Source organism: Vidua macroura, chromosome 7, assembly GCF_024509145.1.
Source record: "Vidua macroura isolate BioBank_ID:100142 chromosome 7, ASM2450914v1, whole genome shotgun sequence".
Lineage (NCBI taxonomy): Eukaryota > Metazoa > Chordata > Aves > Passeriformes > Viduidae > Vidua > Vidua macroura.
The window spans coordinates 10,403,635-10,422,395 of NC_071577.1; the positions used below are offsets into that span (position 1 = coordinate 10,403,635).

Sequence of the window (18,761 nt, forward strand, 5' to 3'; positions counted from 1 at the left end):
CCCAATTCTCTGCAATCTATTTGAGGATACAAAAAAAGGCTACCAACCTTTTTTCAGAACTACTATGTGGGAAGAGCACTGTTCCTCACAGTTTTCTTTTTCCATACAAGCACTTATCCTGAGCCAGACTCAATGCCATTCAGGTGGGGTGTGCCAGGCATCCAGAGCCTGGCCAATCCTCAGGAAGTGATCAGCAGCATTCCATCAAACAGATCTTTCTGCTTGTCCTGAAGTACAGGGTCATTGGACTGAGCTGGTGGATGTTTCAGCTCATTACCTTCCTAAGTTAATAGTTCTTGTTACTCAAATTAGTACTGAGATGTAAATTAACCTTTTCCCTCTTCTCTGTTAAATAAAGGGTAAAATATCTATATTCAGGATGCTTCTAGAAGATTATTACTCACTAGCATGTGGTTTCATTGATTAGTTCCAGTTCTAGCAATCATTAACAACTACTGGTAGTTTAAGAATTACTTCTTATTTCAAAGGGTGGAATTTATTTGGCTTTACACCAAGGCAGGTTCAGTAAACCCTGCTAAGCAGTTACCTTTCTCTTCAATCATACTTCTGTGTAAAAAGGCAATACATTCTACTGCTTGTGCTTTTTCAACTCTGAATTTCACCTTTACTGTTAAGAAAACATGTTGACATATCAAACAATGTAACTAACAGGCAAAGCAGAACAAAATGAGTCACTATTAAAGCTATTTTTTTTCCTTTTAGACTATGCTTTCCCTGTTAGAATACATCAATCAAAAGACAGAAATACAACTTAAAAGGTAGATAACCAGAAGAAAAACTTGCAGAAATGTGCAAGGTGAGATAAACTGGATAGAAGAATTGCATGAAAATACACATAATGAAAGTGCAAGAAATGAAACAAATGTAACTTCTTGATTAAACATGACTAATAGGGCATGTGTCTTCCAATCCTGAGAGTTTGTAACTGCTGAAGTCACGATACAGTAAGTCAATGCTGGGGAGGAAACAGAAGGGTGGCTGGATGACGTTTTCCTAACCATAATTACGTGAATAATTACATGTATCTGTTCTACATGCCTTCTGGCCCAAAATACTCAATATAGTTCACTTTTTATTTGTTGTCTTAAAGCATTTATAGCTGAAAATATCCTCCCTACCACAGCTGGGCTGCTCAACTATGCCACTGTTCTCTGACTCTGTTTTAGCAGAGCCGGTCCTCAAATATCCAATGAGACTTAGTCAAACACAGCACATATAGCAAACAGCCTGAAAACAAAACAAAAATTCCTATTGAATGGACCACAGTAGGGCCTATTAGATTTGTTCTCAAATTAGGCCCATGATGTCTTGGGTGATTAGTGTAGGGTATTACACGGTTACTTTCTGTGCAACTATATGGCAGAATAAGAGATGTTCTGGTAACTCCAGGATTTGTATTTCCTTAAATCAATATAATCATATTATTCAGATAGGCAACTGGTTTGGCCTTATGCCTTATTATAGGTGTATCTAAAATTGCCCAAAGCTCCATTTGTTGATCAAAGAACCAGATGAAACTTTATCTAAATATCCCAAATATCCAAGCCACGTGGTCATAGTTTAAAAACTGCCTGTGACAGGAAGGCTGTGAAGTCTGTTATCTGACAACATCCCTTTCCTGCAGTACAAGGCCAAGTGTACAGAGAGAAACTAAATTATCAGCATTTCTTGGCTACTGCTCTTCCTTTGAGCCCTTCTACAGCATATTAATGCAAAACACCTCAAGACATGTTTCACAGCCTTATCATGTGAAACTCCTCTTTCTCAAAGCAGAGAATGACGACCTGTCAATTTGTAACTCAGCTTGTTTCTCTTCTGTTTTACAGCACGACCCAGTTCAATAGCTGTCTCAGGACAACTGTGGGGGAGTGACAAGCCACGGCACGTGCGTGGGAATGAGTGATGTTGCCACCAGAGTTCATGTCAAGTTAGAAACACACCAATTTCCACATCACAACCCAGTCAGTTGAGGTAAAAGCCCAAATAATTTGCTCTATTACTGCTATGAAAAGTATGCTGAGAGCTAAACATACTATTTAAAAGCTAGAGTTTCTTGTCTTGTACGTTTTCCCATCAGCTCCTGACTTCTGTGAGAGTTGTTTCAAGCCCTGTCTGAAAAGATGGAGCTTTATGGAGCAGTTAAAGATGATGTGAAGAAGTTCTGTGACAGCAGTTAATGTTACCGAAGCACAAATCTGTGGCTTCCACAAGTGTTTCAGGTGCACCAAAAATACAATATAAAATTTTTCAATGTTTTTCTTTTTGGAGTTTAGGATGAACATCCACATATTTAAACAGTAGACTAGTTATTAGCAAAAACATGTACTTAATCCAGATTATTTTAAAACCTTCATTGCTCTACTTTTTAAATCTTGGGACTCAGTTTTGCAGATCTTCAGTTCCCTGGCTACTCTTGTGGAACTGTTCAAAAGTCCTTGGATAAACATTAAATACCCTTGGAGTATGAGGGTACACCATGTACTACTGGAAGTGCTGCTGGTCTTTCTCCCTTTCACCTCCCTAAGAAAGTTACATGTTTATAAAGAGAGAATTAGATGTGGGGGAAGGAGGGAAATCTTTCAAGGTTACATCCTTCAAGAATTAAAAAACTTGTCTGTTTTCTCATTAGTCTTTATGGGACCTTTTGTTTTTAAGTAAACAGGAGATGTAAACACTCTTGCAGCTTGGAAGGAGACTGGCAACTCACAGCAGTTGCAAAGGAAGGCTGAGGACTCAATCACCTGAAATGTACATTGCTCTTCCCTCAGTGCAGCAACAGAAATGAGAGGGTGCCAAAAATATCAGGGCAGAAAAAAGCATGTGGTTTTGCTGATTAATTTGCCATTTCAGAGGTAGTGGGATTTTGTTGATGCTGGCATTATACCCTGTACCAAATCAGAGTGGTTTCTGTGTACTCCAGAGGAGCCTTCTGGAAGTGGAAGACTTTTAAACTATTTGTGCTACCACTTATGATGAGACAGTTTCCATTACAGTCTGACTGCTTGTTTTGCTTGCTTAATTTTACCTTGTTTTGTTTTTGTTTCTCTGCTTAAGACTAGATGTTTTGTCAAGCTTAAGCTTCTACATGGCCACAGGTATTTGTGAAAGGGTAAAACCAGGGCTTTTCCTTCATGGGACAATTTAATGCGCTTCAATGCTTTGGCCTGAAAGCTTGCATCTCTCCAAGGGTCTTTTTAATGTGCTGAAATTCAGAGCTGAAAGCAACCAGCTTAGTACAAGGGGAGGCTGCAGCACACACTGACTTCTCCATCACTTCAGGGCTGAGGTGGCACATGCAGATCGTGGAATGCATTTGGGTTGGAAGGGACCTTAAAGATCATCTCATTCCAAACCCCTTCTATGGAGAGGGCCATCTTTCACTAGACCAGGTTGCTCCAAGCCCCATCCAACCTGGCCTTGAACACTTTCAGGGATGTGGCAGCCACAGCTTCTCTGGGCAACCTGTGCCAGGGCCTCATCAGCCTCACAAATTAAGAATTTCTTCCTAATATCTGATCTAAACCTGTTCTCTGTCACTGTGAAGCCCTTCCTCTTGTCCTGGTTCTGTGTTCCCTTGTCAAAAGTCCCTCCTCATCTTTTCTTAAGGCCCTCTAGGGGCCTAATAACTGAGGTGTTAATGGTCAGCCAGTGACTTCCCAATGCTGTGGAGCTTTGTACATGACAAGCCAGCTGGTGGTCAGCCCAAGTGCTCTGACCTCCGCCAAATGCCGGCACCGATTTTCCATGTCTGTTCTCAAGAGCAGCAAGACATGGGCTCCCCTGGGCTCCCTCACACATGCTCATCTCAGGTATATGATGGGGCAGTTGGATGATGCTTGCACTTGTTTCTTTTTGCTTGCACAAGGTTACCTAGGCTGATATTTGACAGGGAATACAAACAGAAGATTCAAATTTGCTCCCGCTCCCTGTCCTCTATAAATATTAAGGTTGTAGTTTAAGAGATCTCACCAGAATTAAGCATTAAATTCTGTGACTGTGGGTGGAATGCATGGGGTATGTAACACTATGATTTAGGTATATTGTAGTGCAAATAACATGCAGAGTGCTGGATGCAGCAAGGAATGCTTTTCTGTTAGCTTCTCAAGCTGGTTGTTCTGAGGTGTGAAGAATTTTACATCTGAAAAACGCTATGACTGATAATGAGCATGAGGAACAATGGTGCTGTCTCACCAAGCAAGATGAAAGGAAGCAGGTTAACCAATAGAGTAATGGGAAAAAATGGTGCCAGCCTTTGCAGGTCATCCTCAATAACTCTGCTTCTGTGATTTGCTTGCTCTTGTTACCTATGCTAGAACACATGATATGCTGTCTGCTAACCACTCTAGGAATGTCCTAGGCCCTTGTAGTCTTTTTTCATAACAATCTCAGAAAATCCTTCCAAATATTCTTCCCTTTGAATTAATTCCTCACTGCCTCTGTTTGCCTGGAATGTGAGTGATATGAACTGAGCTATTGACTCATCAATGTGCTATGCAGGGAGGGTATTTTTGATTTTATTTTTATTGTTTATCACTTGAGGTCACTCCCTCAATCATTACTTTCCAGTTAAATAAATTCTCTGAATGTTTTCCCTCCGTGTTGGATTTCTGAGCTATGATGCCCAAACATTTGAACATTCATTTTCTTAGATTAAATAGTAACTATTTACTACTTATGCTTCTATGCTCAGAGGAAACTATTCTGTATCCTCTGTACAATCCAAGGGGGGAATGTTTCTTGTGACTGAGCACCTTTCCCTTGAATCAATATAAAAATATTACCCAAAGGTGCAGCAAGTTAACCTCACAAAAGAAAGGAGTATTCTTAGGAACTGCTGCTAGAATGGGTAGAAATACTTGAATAGATAATAGTTGTCTCTGGTCCTTAGTTCTCTTTTCGAAAGCATTACCCCTTAACAAATGAAATGGAGCCAACATAACCATTTAAAATAGTAAAGTAAACAGTTCATGTCGTAGTCAAGATAATCCTTAATTTCTGCTGCTTATCTGAGATCTGCCCTGCTGATCTGATGGGAGGATTTAACCTTCCTGAAAGCTGTTATCAGTGTATGTGCTTGAACTGGGAAGACCTCTTTGCACCTGCTTTTCAGAGCCCTTTCTCCTAGGAGATTAATGCTGCTATGCCCCTTTTAGAAAGGAAAACCTCTGAAATATGGATTATTTTTAGAGAGCTATACTAAGAATATTTTGCTACTATACAGCTTAAGGGAAATACTTAAAAATAATGCCTATTTAAAAAGATCCTCTTTTTTTCTTTCCTGAAGAACCTTGTTGTCTTAAATTCAAATAATTTTTGTCTTACAAAAGAACATGTATAGTTGTAGAAATTAAAAAGAGAATAATTGGCTTATGGTTACTGCTGGTTGTGTAACCAACTCAAAGTAAAAGCTATGGGGAATTTTAATTTCAAATTTCTTTGCTCTGTGTGGAAACCATTTTGTAATTTTCTGTTTCTCTTGGGATACTGTGTGAAACACAGAATGGCAGAGCAGATGGCGTGTCTTCTCTTTCCAAAGAGACAAGTAACATCACTGTGTTCAAAGGAGAAGTCTAAAGGGGGTTTTTTGGGATATGGGAAAGCCCAGTCTAACATCTGGATCAATACAAAAATCAGTGTCAGTTTAACAGGCTTAAATGTATAATGTTTTTCCCAAGCAAATGGTGGTGGTTTTGATGCTGTTTTTACTACATTTCTTATTTTAAATTGAAAAAAAAAAATTCTGTCTTTAGATTAAGACTGTCTGGTATACCTGTGCCAGTGGGAGGAGGGGAGAGAATCAGTGGGTGAAACGTCTCAGGCTTAGTCATAGTAGGAGCAAGGAGTGATGGCCTGAATTATGCAGCAAAAGTTCTCAGAATAGAGAATGAGTCACTATTGCCCTTGAACTTTCTGGATCTGAAACTATATTTATTATTTTGCATTGTTCCCAAGCTGTGTATCTGTAGTCCCACACACAGAGCAACTAGCATTTTCTGCCCTCACCAGCTAAAAACACAGGGGAATTTCCAGGGAGAGAAGTCGAGGATTAATTTCTTTGAGTTTTAAGAAAAGCTTTAATGAAGAATACTTGCAGCGGGAGATGACTAATATAGTAAGTGAAGGCAATGCTAAAAGTTTAAATACAGGAATAAGGCAATAGTGTACAAAATAAAAAGAAAAAAAAAAAGGGAGTAAAATTAAAGAGTTCCTGTAGGGTCAAGTATCATGGGGTACTGTTTTAAGAGGGAAATATTTTTATGAATGTAGTAGCTTTTTCTTTTTCTTCCCACCACCTTATCTGAAATGTTCTGAACAGAAACCAGACCGCTAAAAGGAAAGGTCCAGATCATTACATTTTTCATTCTTCCACTTCTTCTCCCCCTACAGTATAAGAAATGAATTAGACAAGTTTTTGCACCAGGTTGTGGCTAAACAGCTGGCTTAGAAAAGAGTGCAGCTGTCACACCGACAAACCACCTTGGCACTAAAATTCTAAATCTTGTAGTGTCTGCAGAACTGTGTGTTCAATTAGTGACCAATGCACAGTCTGGAAGAGACAGCACTTGCTGTCTCTGGTCTTAGAACAGCAGACTCTAAAAAAAATGGAAGAGGTGCTTGAGAGACTTCTATCTTTAGAGTATTTTACATAACACAATTTTAAAAATGAGAAACATTATTATTGGGCAGCAGGATAAAGGAGGCAGTATTGGCTTGCCAAAAAAGACTTAGCAAATGGAAATCCAAAATTAGTTCCAGGAAATATAATAGGTAATGTAATAAGTATGTGAGAAATGCAGGTACTTTGCATTTTTCTATGTGAAGTTACTGCAGCACAGGATTACACATCCCACACTGGTATTTCAAGTTTCCTTGATCAGTGGGAAGCAAAACCATTGGTGTGTGGAGGCTCATTTTATAGGCATAGATTATCAGCTATCTTTATACCTTCTTCCAAAAACCCTCGTGGCTGTTGTGACAATTTATTAGCATAGGGAACTCCTGTGGGTATTTGTGCTGCTGGGTAAGTAGAAGCACAAGGCAAGACTGTTCTCCATGTCTATCTGTAGTTATCTCAGAGTGCATGAAAAATGGGTAACAGAACCTTCTCTGTTTTATGGGGGTCTTTAAGAGGAAGTTACTATGCCTAGACAGCTGAAACTTTCAATCTGTGGGGTGGTGGAAAACAAAATATCAGTATCTTCAAAGTAAAACATTTCAAATAAAGTGTGCAGCAAGATCATTTTAACTCAGAATTGCAGCTTTTCCGCCCCCACCTCTGCCAAACATAATAAACATACCAGATGAAATAAACCTCAATGCATGGGGAAATTGTTCACAAGGAAATTTAGCAGTAATAAACTTACAGCTCCACAAGTATTTACATTTTTGCTCCGAAAATTAAGATTCCTAAACTGAGAAGACTAGGGACAATTAAAAAACTGGTTTGCATGTTGGCATTACTGAGGAAATAGGATGACAGGAAATCTCATCTTCTACTCTTACCCATAATGGATAAAATTTGCTAATATAGATTTGTACTCATCTAGGACAAATTTAGCAGTTGGTGATGTGAGTAAAGTTTCACCAAGTAACTGCAAAATCTGTGACTTCCAAAATGCTATATCCTGACAGCTGTGACAGAAGCTTAAGTATATATAAAGAGTGACATTTACACCTTGTACTGAAGCCCTGCAGTTATTTTCTGCTACTCTTCTCTGCTACACTTTTGCTTTTAGGACTTCAAAACCATGGGGCAGTGGCTCCCAAACTGGGACCTGGAGGTGAGCAGCAGCAAAATTTCCACTCTGATTAAATGTTTGATGATGTGAACATGAAGAATGGCCACACCCAGTTCACCTAGGCAGCCAGGTGATTGATTTTTGTGGGTTTGTATTTGGTTTATTTATTTTTCTCAAAACCCAAAAACTTCAGACATTTGACCAAGATTTACAGCCTCCACTGTATGTTTTGTCAATGAGCTATGCAGTTACCCTTTTATTGAAAATACGCGAAAACCCCTTAGTAGCTCTGCTCCTTGCCAGAAATGTTTGACCCAAAAAATGTGGGAACAACCATTCCTTCTGAGGACATTTCCAAGAGGCTCGTGTTCCCTGAGCCCTTTCTTAGGGTGCCTGGTGGGTGTCGGACACAGGCCCTGTGCATCCTTCTCTCTTCTCTGTGGTGACCACTGCAGTTGTGTCAACAGAGGTTTAGGTGGGATTATCAAAAGAACGCGTTTCACCCAGAGGATGGTCGGACAATAGAACAGGCTCCCCAGGGCAGTGGTCACAGCACCAGCCTGACAAGAGTTCAAGAAGGGTTCGGACAAGGCTCTCAGGCACAGGGTGAGGTTCTTGGGGTATCCTGTGCAGGGCCAGGAGTTGGATTCGAAGATCCTTGTGGGTCCCTTCCAACTCAGCATATTCTGTGATCCTGCCGGCACGGCAGAGGCGGTGCACTTCGTAATCAAAAACACACAGTTTTTAAAAATGGCCATATCCATGGCAACCTGAACCCGACACCGCCGCAGCCCAGCCCGCTCCCAACGCCTTTACACGTCGCAGAGCGAGGGAGGGAAGGAGGAAGAGAGGAAAGGAAGGAGGGAGCAAAGGAATGAGGGAGGGAGGCGGCGCCCCGCGGCCCCCTCAGCGCTCCGGCTCCGCCCGCTTGGGGCGCTGCTGCTCCCGCCCCGCCGGCCGCGCGCGACACCAGCGGCCCCGCGGGGAGACGCGGCCCGCGCCGGGGGCGTGGCGGCGGCCCTGAGTGACGTCCCCTCCGGCCAATGGGCGCGCCGCACGCCTGACAGTTAAGCGGGCTCGGCCAATGGAGAGCGGCGGGGGGCGGGCGCGGCGCGGTGCGAGAGGCGCGGCCGGGCGGCGCGGCGGGCAGTCGGCGCGGTGGCGCAGGATGATGCGGCTGTGGCGCTCGGCGCTGCTGCGGGAGCTGCTGCTGCTCGGCCCGCCGGGGGCGGCCGGCGGCGGGGCCCCGGCCCCGGCTCCCGCCGCCGGGACCAGACGCCTCCAGCCGCCGCTCGCCGCTCTCGGCGCTAGCCCGCCCGCCGCCCGCCGCGGCCCGGCGGCGCTGCCGTCAGCGCGAGGTCTGTGCACCCGCTCGGAGGGAGCCTTGGAGGAGCCGGGGAAGGGGGCGCAGGCGCCGTCGCCGACTCCCGGCGAGCCCCCCTCCGACAGCGGCCACAACAATAACCACGGCGGCGGCGGCAAGGAGGTGGCCGTAGGCGGCGGCGGGGAGAAGTGAGTGTGGAGGGGGCGGCGTGCGCGGGGGATGATGCGGAGGCGCCATGTGAGCGCCGCCTCTCCTTCGCACGCGTGGTGCCTGCGGAAGGGGCCGGGCCGGGCCGGGCGGGCGCTTCCCCGGCAGGTGCGGGGACCCCGGGGCTCCGGGGTCCATCCCGGCCGCTCAACGGGTAGTGCGGGCCCGGCCGCCGGCGGGTCCCGGCCGGCTGCTCGCAGCGGGAGGGAGGCGCGCACGCATGGCGGGGGGCGTGTGCGCCCCTCGGGGCTCCGCTCGCCGCGGCGTGGGGCCCAGGCAGCACCTCGGGCTTCCCCCGGCAGCCCCGGGGGTCCCTCCCGCCTGTGTGCGGGGGCGCCGTCCGTGGAGAGGCCCGGCGCAGGTGGTAGGGTGGTTTTGGTAGCGCTTCCACTTGGCTAAAAATATTTTTCAAGAGAAGCGAAAGCTGTGTCATCTCGCATTAATTATTAAAGGCAGTGTGCATGGTGCGTAGTGCTGCCTTGGAAGTTTTGCAGCGCTGTCTGTATCCACCCGGATGCTTTCCTGTGTAACCTGCCCTAGGGTGACCCAGCCTTGGCAGGGGCACTGGGGACTGGGTGATCTCCAGCGGTCCCTTCCAGCCCTAGCAATTCTGTAATCTAGTGCAGCCAGGGAGAGATTCTGCCATCCGTACGTGGTGAGTTCCGATGTTTATAGGTGCTTCAGGATGTGTGCCTGTGCCGAGGTCCTTACTTGTCCCTTAGTGACAAAGTATGTGCAGGTAGTAGAATGATAAGGCTGTATATTTCTATGGAGTTGATATTCCTTCACTCAGAAACTGAAATACTCCTTAAAAAAAAAAAAAAAAACAACCCAAAAATTATCGGAGACAGGTGTATCAGCTCCACTTTTTGTACCTGGTAATGACTGATGAGTGGATACCAGGGGCTGAGTATAATGATGAGGTAAACGGTTTGGCAGAGCATTCTTCTCTGTTAGTCTTCAGCATTATGCAAGTCTTGAGTATTCATTTCCTACACCCCCGTCTTGACAGTCTGTACATTGTCTGTTTGAACCTGGATACATTTAGAATCTCAGATAACCTTTTACAAGAAGTTTGACAGTTCAACTGCAAGCCCCATGAAGACTTCTCCTTTGTATATGTTTGAAATGTGCCCCGTGGCATTCCTGTAGGCACTCTGTGCGCTGATTATGGGGTGGCATAATTAAAATTAAACTCAAGTTGCTTTCTCAGGCTTTGCTATGCTTATTACCTAGATGAAAAGAGCAAATGACAGAAGAAACAGGGCCGAGAAAGGAGTACCTTGTTTGACACTGAGCAAAGTCTCTATTAGTCTGGAAAAGATTCTACAAAGCCAGTCAGGAAATCTTCAGCCCTTAGCTTGTTAATAGTTCTGCTTTTGAGTTGTGGTTTGTGGGGTTTATTTTAGCATGAATTTCAATATGGCAGGTGGGGAGAGAGGCTGTGACCTTGTTCTTCTCTGCTTTTTCCCCCCAGATGCATTAGCTACTCAGCCTGGTTCAGTGGGGTACAGCCTGCTTTAAAGGCATCACCAGTTACTTCTGCTGTCAGATGCCTTAAGAAATGCATGCCCATCAGGTTATGTAACTGTATGCAAGATAATACACAATCATAACGGGTATTATTTTTAAATTTATGCCGTTGTTCAACAAATACGAAGTCTCCTCTTTGAATTAGCTCTCTATATAATGTTTTGGAGCAAAAAAATATTCTTCTATAGTCAAATAGGTGTGGTTTACAAAGACTGCAATTCTGTTTTCAAGCAGAAATACACAAAGACATTAAAAACTTTGGAAAAAAACAGCATGACAGCTGTGATGGGTTTTTGAGGGTATTGGAAAAGTGATTTATTGAAGAGGTGACATTTTCTTAAACTGAGCTGTTATTAGCTTCCTACAGCTAGCATCAATTAGGGAAATTCTTTAATTTTTAGCATGTGTGGTAAAGCTGTGTAATCACAAACCAGTTAAAGACTTTTAATAATTTTTTGCTTTTGACAAAAGGATGTATTTTAAAGTTAGATGATTGTTCTTTAAATCTTACCGCAAAATGAACAGGGAGAAATTCTGTAAAACATCTTGCATGAAGTTACAGAAAAAGCTAGAAGGTTTCTTTAATTTCAGGTTGTGCAGGAATTCCTGGTGGCACATTAGTCAGGCTGCTGGATACTTTCATTCTTACTTTTCTTGAAGCAGAACTCTTGATAATCTTCCTTCAAGCGTTTTTAAATGGTACATTCCATGTGGAAATCATTGCTATATTAATACAGAGTACAGGGTTGAGAAGAAAAGTGAGGTTCTTCAAAAGACAGGTGTCTGAACTGCACTGACAACTGGGCTAAGTCAGTGCAGTCTGTATTCTGCTGATTCCAGCACTTTGCCATCTGTAGTATCTTAACATTTGAGTGGTGTTTGACAAATGGTTTGTGGACTCAACTGGCAATAGCCTTTTTCTTTTTTAGTTAGTGTTGGGGCTGGTTTTTTTCTATTTGATTATAAGGTCATGGTTCTGGGATACTGAAATAACCCATGATGTCAAAAGACAGCAGTAAGGTTTTCCTGTTTATTTGCTTTCCTAACACTTCTTGTGTACAGAGTAGGAGTTGCAAGTAAAAGCCTAAAGTGTTCTGTTCAAGAACTATACAGAAATTTAGAACAGTTCAATTCTTCATAGTGAAAATAAATTTTGAGGTCTGTGGCTGATGAAATAACTAGTATCCCATTGCATAACCAGATCCCCTGGTGCATTTTTTTCCATAACATCTTCCACCATCTCCTTATTGCTGCTACCCAGCCTTCACACTGTGTATCCAACTAAAACTTAAAGGCAAAATAATTGAGCTTAAACTGAGAGAGGTCACAGACCAGTAAATTTAATTAATAGGAATTGTGGATTAAAACACAATAGCATCTATGCTTATGCCTGAGTTATTAAAAAGCAGTAGCCTAATACACTCCTAAGTTATAGACATGTGTAATATTTAATATGCTTTGCTCCTGCTTTCAGTGTAACCGTTCTTTGCTTGCTTTTACTTTCAGTGTAAGAGTTTATCTTGCATCTTGTACTGGACAGTAAAAGGATGAAACAGTTTATCTTAGTAGAAGCTATTTCTAAATTAAAAATGCCTTGATTAAGGTGAGTGAGAGGAGCAAAACGTGAGTGACCTTAACTTTTGAAAGCTAAATTGCTCACTTTTTTTTAGCTAGGTTGCAATAGTGCTAGATGCTAGTATGTAGAATATCACCAAACAGTTAAAGGAAGTGTTTTGTTTTATTTTTTTTTTTTAATGACAAGGGAGTGGTAGTGCCCTTTTTTAAGGGCAGGGATGAATTCTGGAGATACTTTTCAAAATAAATTTGCTTTAGCAGGCTAGATAACAGAGGAATAACAAGTAACCAGGCAGTGTTGTATGGTGGATACAATACTCAGAGATGCTGGAAACAGAAGTGCACTTTTATTAGACCTTTCATCTGTAGAGGCCAAGGTTTTGAAGCTAGAGTTGTTGTTTTTTGGTTTTTGTTTTGTTTTTTTTTTTTTTTTTTTTTTTTTTTACTAGAAGCTCTTTTTTAGCTACTAAAGATGTCTATCTTTGGTCTGAGTTTATAAATATGTAGTTTATTCTTGAACCTTGGTAGTTCTTGGGTAAATAGCTGCCCACCTCTGTTATGGGACCAGTGTCTCACTATAGGAGTGGACAGAAAGCAGTTACTTAGTGACTTGACCAGTGTTGGAGATACAGCCAAGATATACAGCATCTGTAGCATGGTGACAACTTCTTCAAGTGCCTGTCTTAGGTAGAGTGGCTGCTGACTGTGACTTGTAGCTTCCATAGAATCCCAAAATAGTTTGGATTGGAAGAGACCATTTAAAGGTCACTTAGTCCAAGCCCCTCTGCAGTGAGCAGGGACATCTTCAACCAGATCAGGCTGCTGAGAGCCTCATGCAATCTGACCTTGAATGTTTCCAGGGGTGGGGCATTTACCATTTCACCGGACAGCCTCTTCTGGCATTTCACCACCTTCACCATAAAATTTCTTCATTATATCTAATATAAAGCTGCCCTCTTTTAGTGGAAAACCATTACACCTTGTCCTGTTGTGACCCTGCTAAAAGCCTGTCCCCATCTCTCTTGCAGACTCACTGTAGGTACTGAAAGGCTGCAGTGAGGTCTCCCAGGACCCTCCTCTTCTCCAGGCTGAGCACCCCTAGTTCCTTGAGCCTTACCTCTTAGTGGGGAGGTGCTCATCCCTCTGGCCACCTTGGTGGCTTCCTCCAGACCTGCTCCAGTGGGCTGGTGTCATTCCTGTGCTGAGGGCCCCAGAGCTGAGTGTAGTACTCTGTGTGGGGTCTCAGCAGAGCGGAGCAAAGGGGAAAATTCCCTCCCTTGACCTGCTGCCCACACTGCTCTGGATGCAGCCCAGGACACGTTTGGCTCCGAGTGCCCGTGCCTGGGTTGTGTCCAGCCACTCCTCCACCAGCACCCACAAATCCTTCTCGGCAGGGCTGCTCTTGATCTGTTCTTCCCCCAGGCTGTGTTGATTCCAGGAGTTACTGTGGCCCAGGTGTAGAACCCTGCACTTTACCTTGCTGAGCTTCACGAGGTTCACACCTGAACAAGCTTCTTGAGCGTGTCCAGGTCCCTCTGGATATTGGCCCATCCCTCAGGCTTGTCACCTGCACCATTCAGCTTGGTGTCATTGGCAAACGTGCTGAGGCTTCATTCAGTCTCTCTGTCGGTGTCATTGATGAAGATCTTCAATGGTCCCCGAGGGACCATTGTTTGTGATAGTAATTGTAACCTCATTTTATGACGGGTGTCATATTTGTTAATAATGCCTGAAACTATTATTAGCAATATCATAATTTTATATCATTTGTTGTTCTGTAAGTCCTGTTCTACATTTTGGCAGTTCTATCCTGAAGTACAGAGTAAGAATCTTTCACGTTATTTGAAATTTAATCTTGTTTTTATCCTAGAAATTCAGCATTTGTTAAAATGAAGTCGTCCCCCCCTCCCCCCGAATCTGGTGTAGACATGGTACTGATGCAAAAGGAGGAACTGAAAGAAGGACTGCAAAGTCCTTGTGCTTGGAATTCCTATGTTTTTTTTTTTTTTTTAATTTAAAAAAACAGTCTAGCAGTCTTGTAGTCCACAGATTAGTATACTACCAAAGAAATCTAGTTGTTTAATAGTCTGGTGCCTTTTTTTTTTTTTCCCCAAGAAGGTAAAGAAATATCAAAAGTCATTATTTATGAAATCAGGTAAACTGGAATTTCCACTTAATTTGACTGTGAAAATTGCAAGTTCCCTGACCTGAAAAACAGCTTTTTACGTGTGTGGAAAAGAATTGTCTTGCTAAGTGTGTTCACAGTGCCAAAACACATCTTTTAGGTTAAGCAAACATTAGTTACTGACATCACTGATCTGATAAACTGCAGAGCAAGCCTTTTCACCCCTATTTAGCTGATAAACTTTACCAAAAGATGGACTATTTGACAAGAAGCAATTTTCTGTAAATGTATTGAATGTCATCCTCTTTGCTTTGGTCATCTGTGCAGCTCCGTTGTTTAATTAGGCTGAGTGACCCAATATTGAACAACAGCAGATGTGAAAGATAATGAAAACCACGTTGAGAGATTTTCTGCTGTGAAAGGTGCACATCTCTTTAATAGATTAAAATCTTATGAAGAGGCAGGTAAAATCTTGGTTAAATGGCTGAAGTATTTTTCTGCATCTTTCCAGATAGAAATTTCATACTTGGAACAGCTGTAAAATTGAGTAATTGTTCAGAAATGTGTAATTAAATAGGTTATCAGTTAACATTTCTCAGTGTGTTTGCTGGCTAGTTTTGCCAAAGTGAAATAGGGAAGTTTCCTCTGCCAGACCTTCAGCAGTCCAGAAATGACTCGTGTAGCAGAGACATTCCTTAAAACATGAAATCTTGACGTTTTGGGGAGCTCAGTTGAATGCTTTATGTAAATGATGAAGATGTAGGGGTGTAGATGATGCAATTTAGCATAACTTTTAAAATTAGTTCCCTGCAGAATTAGGATGTAGACATCCTAAAGCTTTAGTTGCTGTGTTGGTAGTTCTGGTTCTGTTGGCTTGACTGGACATACTGTCCCAAAGGATTGAAAGTGAAACATGCTGCCTGGAAGACCTGAATTTTCTTTGGGAAAAGGGTTGTTCAGGAATTTGCTTGAGGTAGTTGCAAACGTTTGTCTTGGTTGAATTGCCAGCCTGTCTGTGCATTAGTCAGCCAGCATAATTTAAATTAAAAAAATTTAGACTGTGAGACAAGGAAAGTTCTGTTGGCTTACAAAGCCGTCTTCTGTTCTTAGTATGTAAGTACAGGGTTTTAAATTGGAAAATGAGAGGTGATAGTTTTTACTACTGGTTTTCACAGCTAGTTACAAGGAAAGGAGGGAGGCAAGGGCAATCTAGAGGTTGTCTTAAATTTATACAAGTATTTGGGTATAATCATATTTTTATTAAAAATAATCATAAATCTGACTTGTGCAAGTATTGGGAGAGGAGAGGATTAAACGTCAGTCAGTAAGATTGCATTGGTTTATCTAGGATCTGTGCTTAGCTGTAGCATTTTATTTTTGCAGTTGTAACCCTGAGTTCTGTTATTCAAAGATTTACTAATCTCTTGACAACTTCAGTGACCAGAATTTGGACCTACTTTTTGTAAACACATGCATAAATGTATAAAAATACATAAATTGCCACTGAGCATTCTAGTTTCAGGCAATAGTTTATCTATTACTGTATGGTAACAAAGTATTGCCAGTATAATAGATTATAAGATAGATCTTTAAAACTGATGGTTAAAATAGTGTAAGACTGCATACTCTGCATTTTAGTTACTACCTACATTTTTTTTTTCTTTTGGTTTTAAGTATTTTTGTTTGTCATACATTAGAACATTGTCTTTTTTTGCCTGGAAACAAACCTGGGCACTTCAGGCGACCAAAGAACCAGAATCCCTTTGCTGTCGCTGCCCCTCTCAGTCTGGAAGTGTAGTGGGCACTGCTTACAGGGCAAGTGTAAAGACTTGCCCTGTACACAGTGCCTACTGCTTGTGCTTTGGAATATCAAGGAATATTTTTATACTTTTTACAGGTTACATCTGTAAACTTCAAAGGGAAGGGAAAGCTGTCAGTACTACAGCTTTCTGTCTTAGAAGGAATCAGAGTGCTTAGTTTGGTAGGTTTCCTTCAGATTTCACATGAAATGGAGATACAGGTAATGAGAACCTGCAGGTGTAGGGGAAGCATATCTCAGAGTGAAACAGGTAACACCTGGGACCCTTGGAGAGCGGTGTGTTTACACTGATAAGCACAGTGACCATTAAAGGTGCATCTACACTGGGTTTACTTAGCTAAGTAGGTGTGATGAGAGTCACTCCTTCTGCTTCAGGTGCTCTATTATGCTGCAGATGGCTTTGCTTGTTTCATGGTAACTGATGGGGCTTACATAAGCTTCTAGAAGGATAAGGACTTTAGAACTCCACTGTGGAGTCCTGAAAAGGGGCTGTTTGGAAGAAAATATGACATAATTATCGTCTCCTTCTTTTGCCTGTAGAACAGTTGGGTCAGTATGCTCTACAACTTCATTATGAGGCGTGTACATCCTGGAATCTTATAAATAATTTATCCTCTGCAAGTAACATACCTATCCTTGGTAACATCAAAAAGAGGGATATGTGATTAATCTTCTCCCAAAAAATCAAAATATAATCTTAGCGGTAAATGTATAACAGTAAAAATATGACTGAACTGCAGTTAAGAATGTTTGCTACTGTAAAATCTATGTATGCTACTTGAAATATTACCATTTTCTTCCTACTTGCAGTCTAACTAAACTTGTGTTCACTGATGAAAACGTTCTTTGAAATTAGTGGTAGCAGTGAAAATGTGTTTCCCTGAGGATAATGCAAAAATGTGTATAAATAAAAATAGGCACTAAAATAATCTATGCTTTTTTTTCTGTTTTCCAGTAAAATGAAACAAGGTCTCCTTCCCAGCTTAGAAGATCTGCTTTTCTATACTATTGCAGAAGGACAAGAAAAAATACCAGTTCATAAATTCATAACTGTAAGTTTACTGTTCCAAAGTGCTGTATGAAAGGTAACTACTGCAAGGTTATTTTAACATTTTAAATGCAAGAATGCAAAGCAAAGAATTTCTGTTGTACTTGCTTATCTGAGGGAAGGAATGTATTATCTCCCCCCCCCACCAGTGCTGTTTCTGTAGTTAAGTAAGAGAATGAGTATATTAATATTAATGTTATTATTCACTTCTTTGATGTGGAAAAGAGTATGCTTGAAAGCAGCTGTGCCTGTAGCATGGCTCGGTATGATATGTGCTTGTGTAAAATGTGGTTGGACCACTGAATTTCAAAAAACATTAATGTTTTGACATAAAGTGCAGCCAAAATGGCCAAAGGAAATTGCTAACAAATCAGTGAAGTGTCACAATGTCTCTGATGATGCACTGGCAGATCTCTTACAGTGATAAATGCTGAGCAGTAGATAACTTGATTGTAATAGCATATTTTTTCACTTAGTAATTATTGTTTTATTGTAATAGGCACTCAAATCTACAGGATTACGTACATCTGATCCTCGACTGAAAGAGTGCATGGATATGCTAAGACTGACTCTTCAGACTACTTCAGATGGTGTTATGCTGGACAAAGACCTTTTTAAAAAGTAAACTTTCTGTCAGTTATGTAACTGTATAATTCTGAATGAATGCTGTCTGTGTGTTACTGAGTGCTGTCTTATGGAGAGACATGAGGTATATAAATTGATTAGAAAGGGAGTCAAACACACACTCCTGATGCTGTTTTGATAAAAGTTGGTTCTCAGATTTCATGCAGCAGACAGGCTGTGTGATCTCCACAAGAGCTTAATGTGTCAGTGTTGTTTGCATGTTTGTCTGGCCCCACAGTGCAACTCTTGGTCTGGCGCCAAACAAAATTAATTGATGCAGCATGAAGTGTTTAGTATGATTACATAAAATTGCTCTCTCACTGTATTGTCATATTTTAATCTGAAGTTCAGGATGCTGCTTCTGTGTGGTGAGATGTTCAGAGCATGTATATCATTCTAAAAGTGAGTGTGTGGAAAACGGTGTTGTTAAATTTCAAGATACGTGGAGATGAGAGGGGTTAGGATTGCAGACGTTGGTTTGTTTTGGAAATGATCTCTGTGCTCTACTTTAGTGATGCTTTTGTTTGATTTTTTTTTTTAGCAAAGTCTGTAGTCAGCTGAGAAGTATAAACACTATTCAGGTTGTCTTCTGTTCTGAAATTTTTAGACTATTTTTCTGTCTGCATTTTTATTCCATTTGCAGGGTAGTTCATAATACCTAAAACTTATTTACACATACAATTTTTTAAGTGTATATATATAATACATATATTTTATGTACATATAGGTATATAAAATATATACAG

At 41.7% G+C, this 18,761-nt stretch overlaps 1 protein-coding gene and 1 long non-coding RNA gene across 4 annotated transcripts in view; both read left to right on the forward strand.

Moving 5' to 3' along the window:
* Positions 1-548: 548 nt before the first annotated feature.
* Positions 549-2,684, forward strand: LOC128810106 (uncharacterized). Its single transcript, XR_008437939.1, has 3 exons — positions 549-817; positions 1,848-1,992; positions 2,099-2,684. It is a non-coding gene; the product is annotated as an uncharacterized LOC128810106 (long non-coding RNA).
* Positions 2,685-8,844: 6,160 nt separating this feature from the next.
* The window catches only part of GLS (glutaminase), a 59,749-nt gene continuing 49,832 nt past the window's right edge, over positions 8,845-18,761 (forward strand). For 2 of the 3 annotated variants that reach the window (XM_053982906.1, XM_053982905.1), the window contains exons 1-3: positions 8,929-9,272; positions 17,299-17,395; positions 17,891-18,012. In XM_053982906.1, coding sequence (XP_053838881.1) covers positions 8,929-9,272; positions 17,299-17,395; positions 17,891-18,012 — 563 coding nt within the window. Of the gene's footprint in view, positions 9,273-17,298; positions 17,396-17,890; positions 18,013-18,761 lie in introns of all 3 variants that reach the window. The other variant, XM_053982903.1, reaches the window with a different exon arrangement.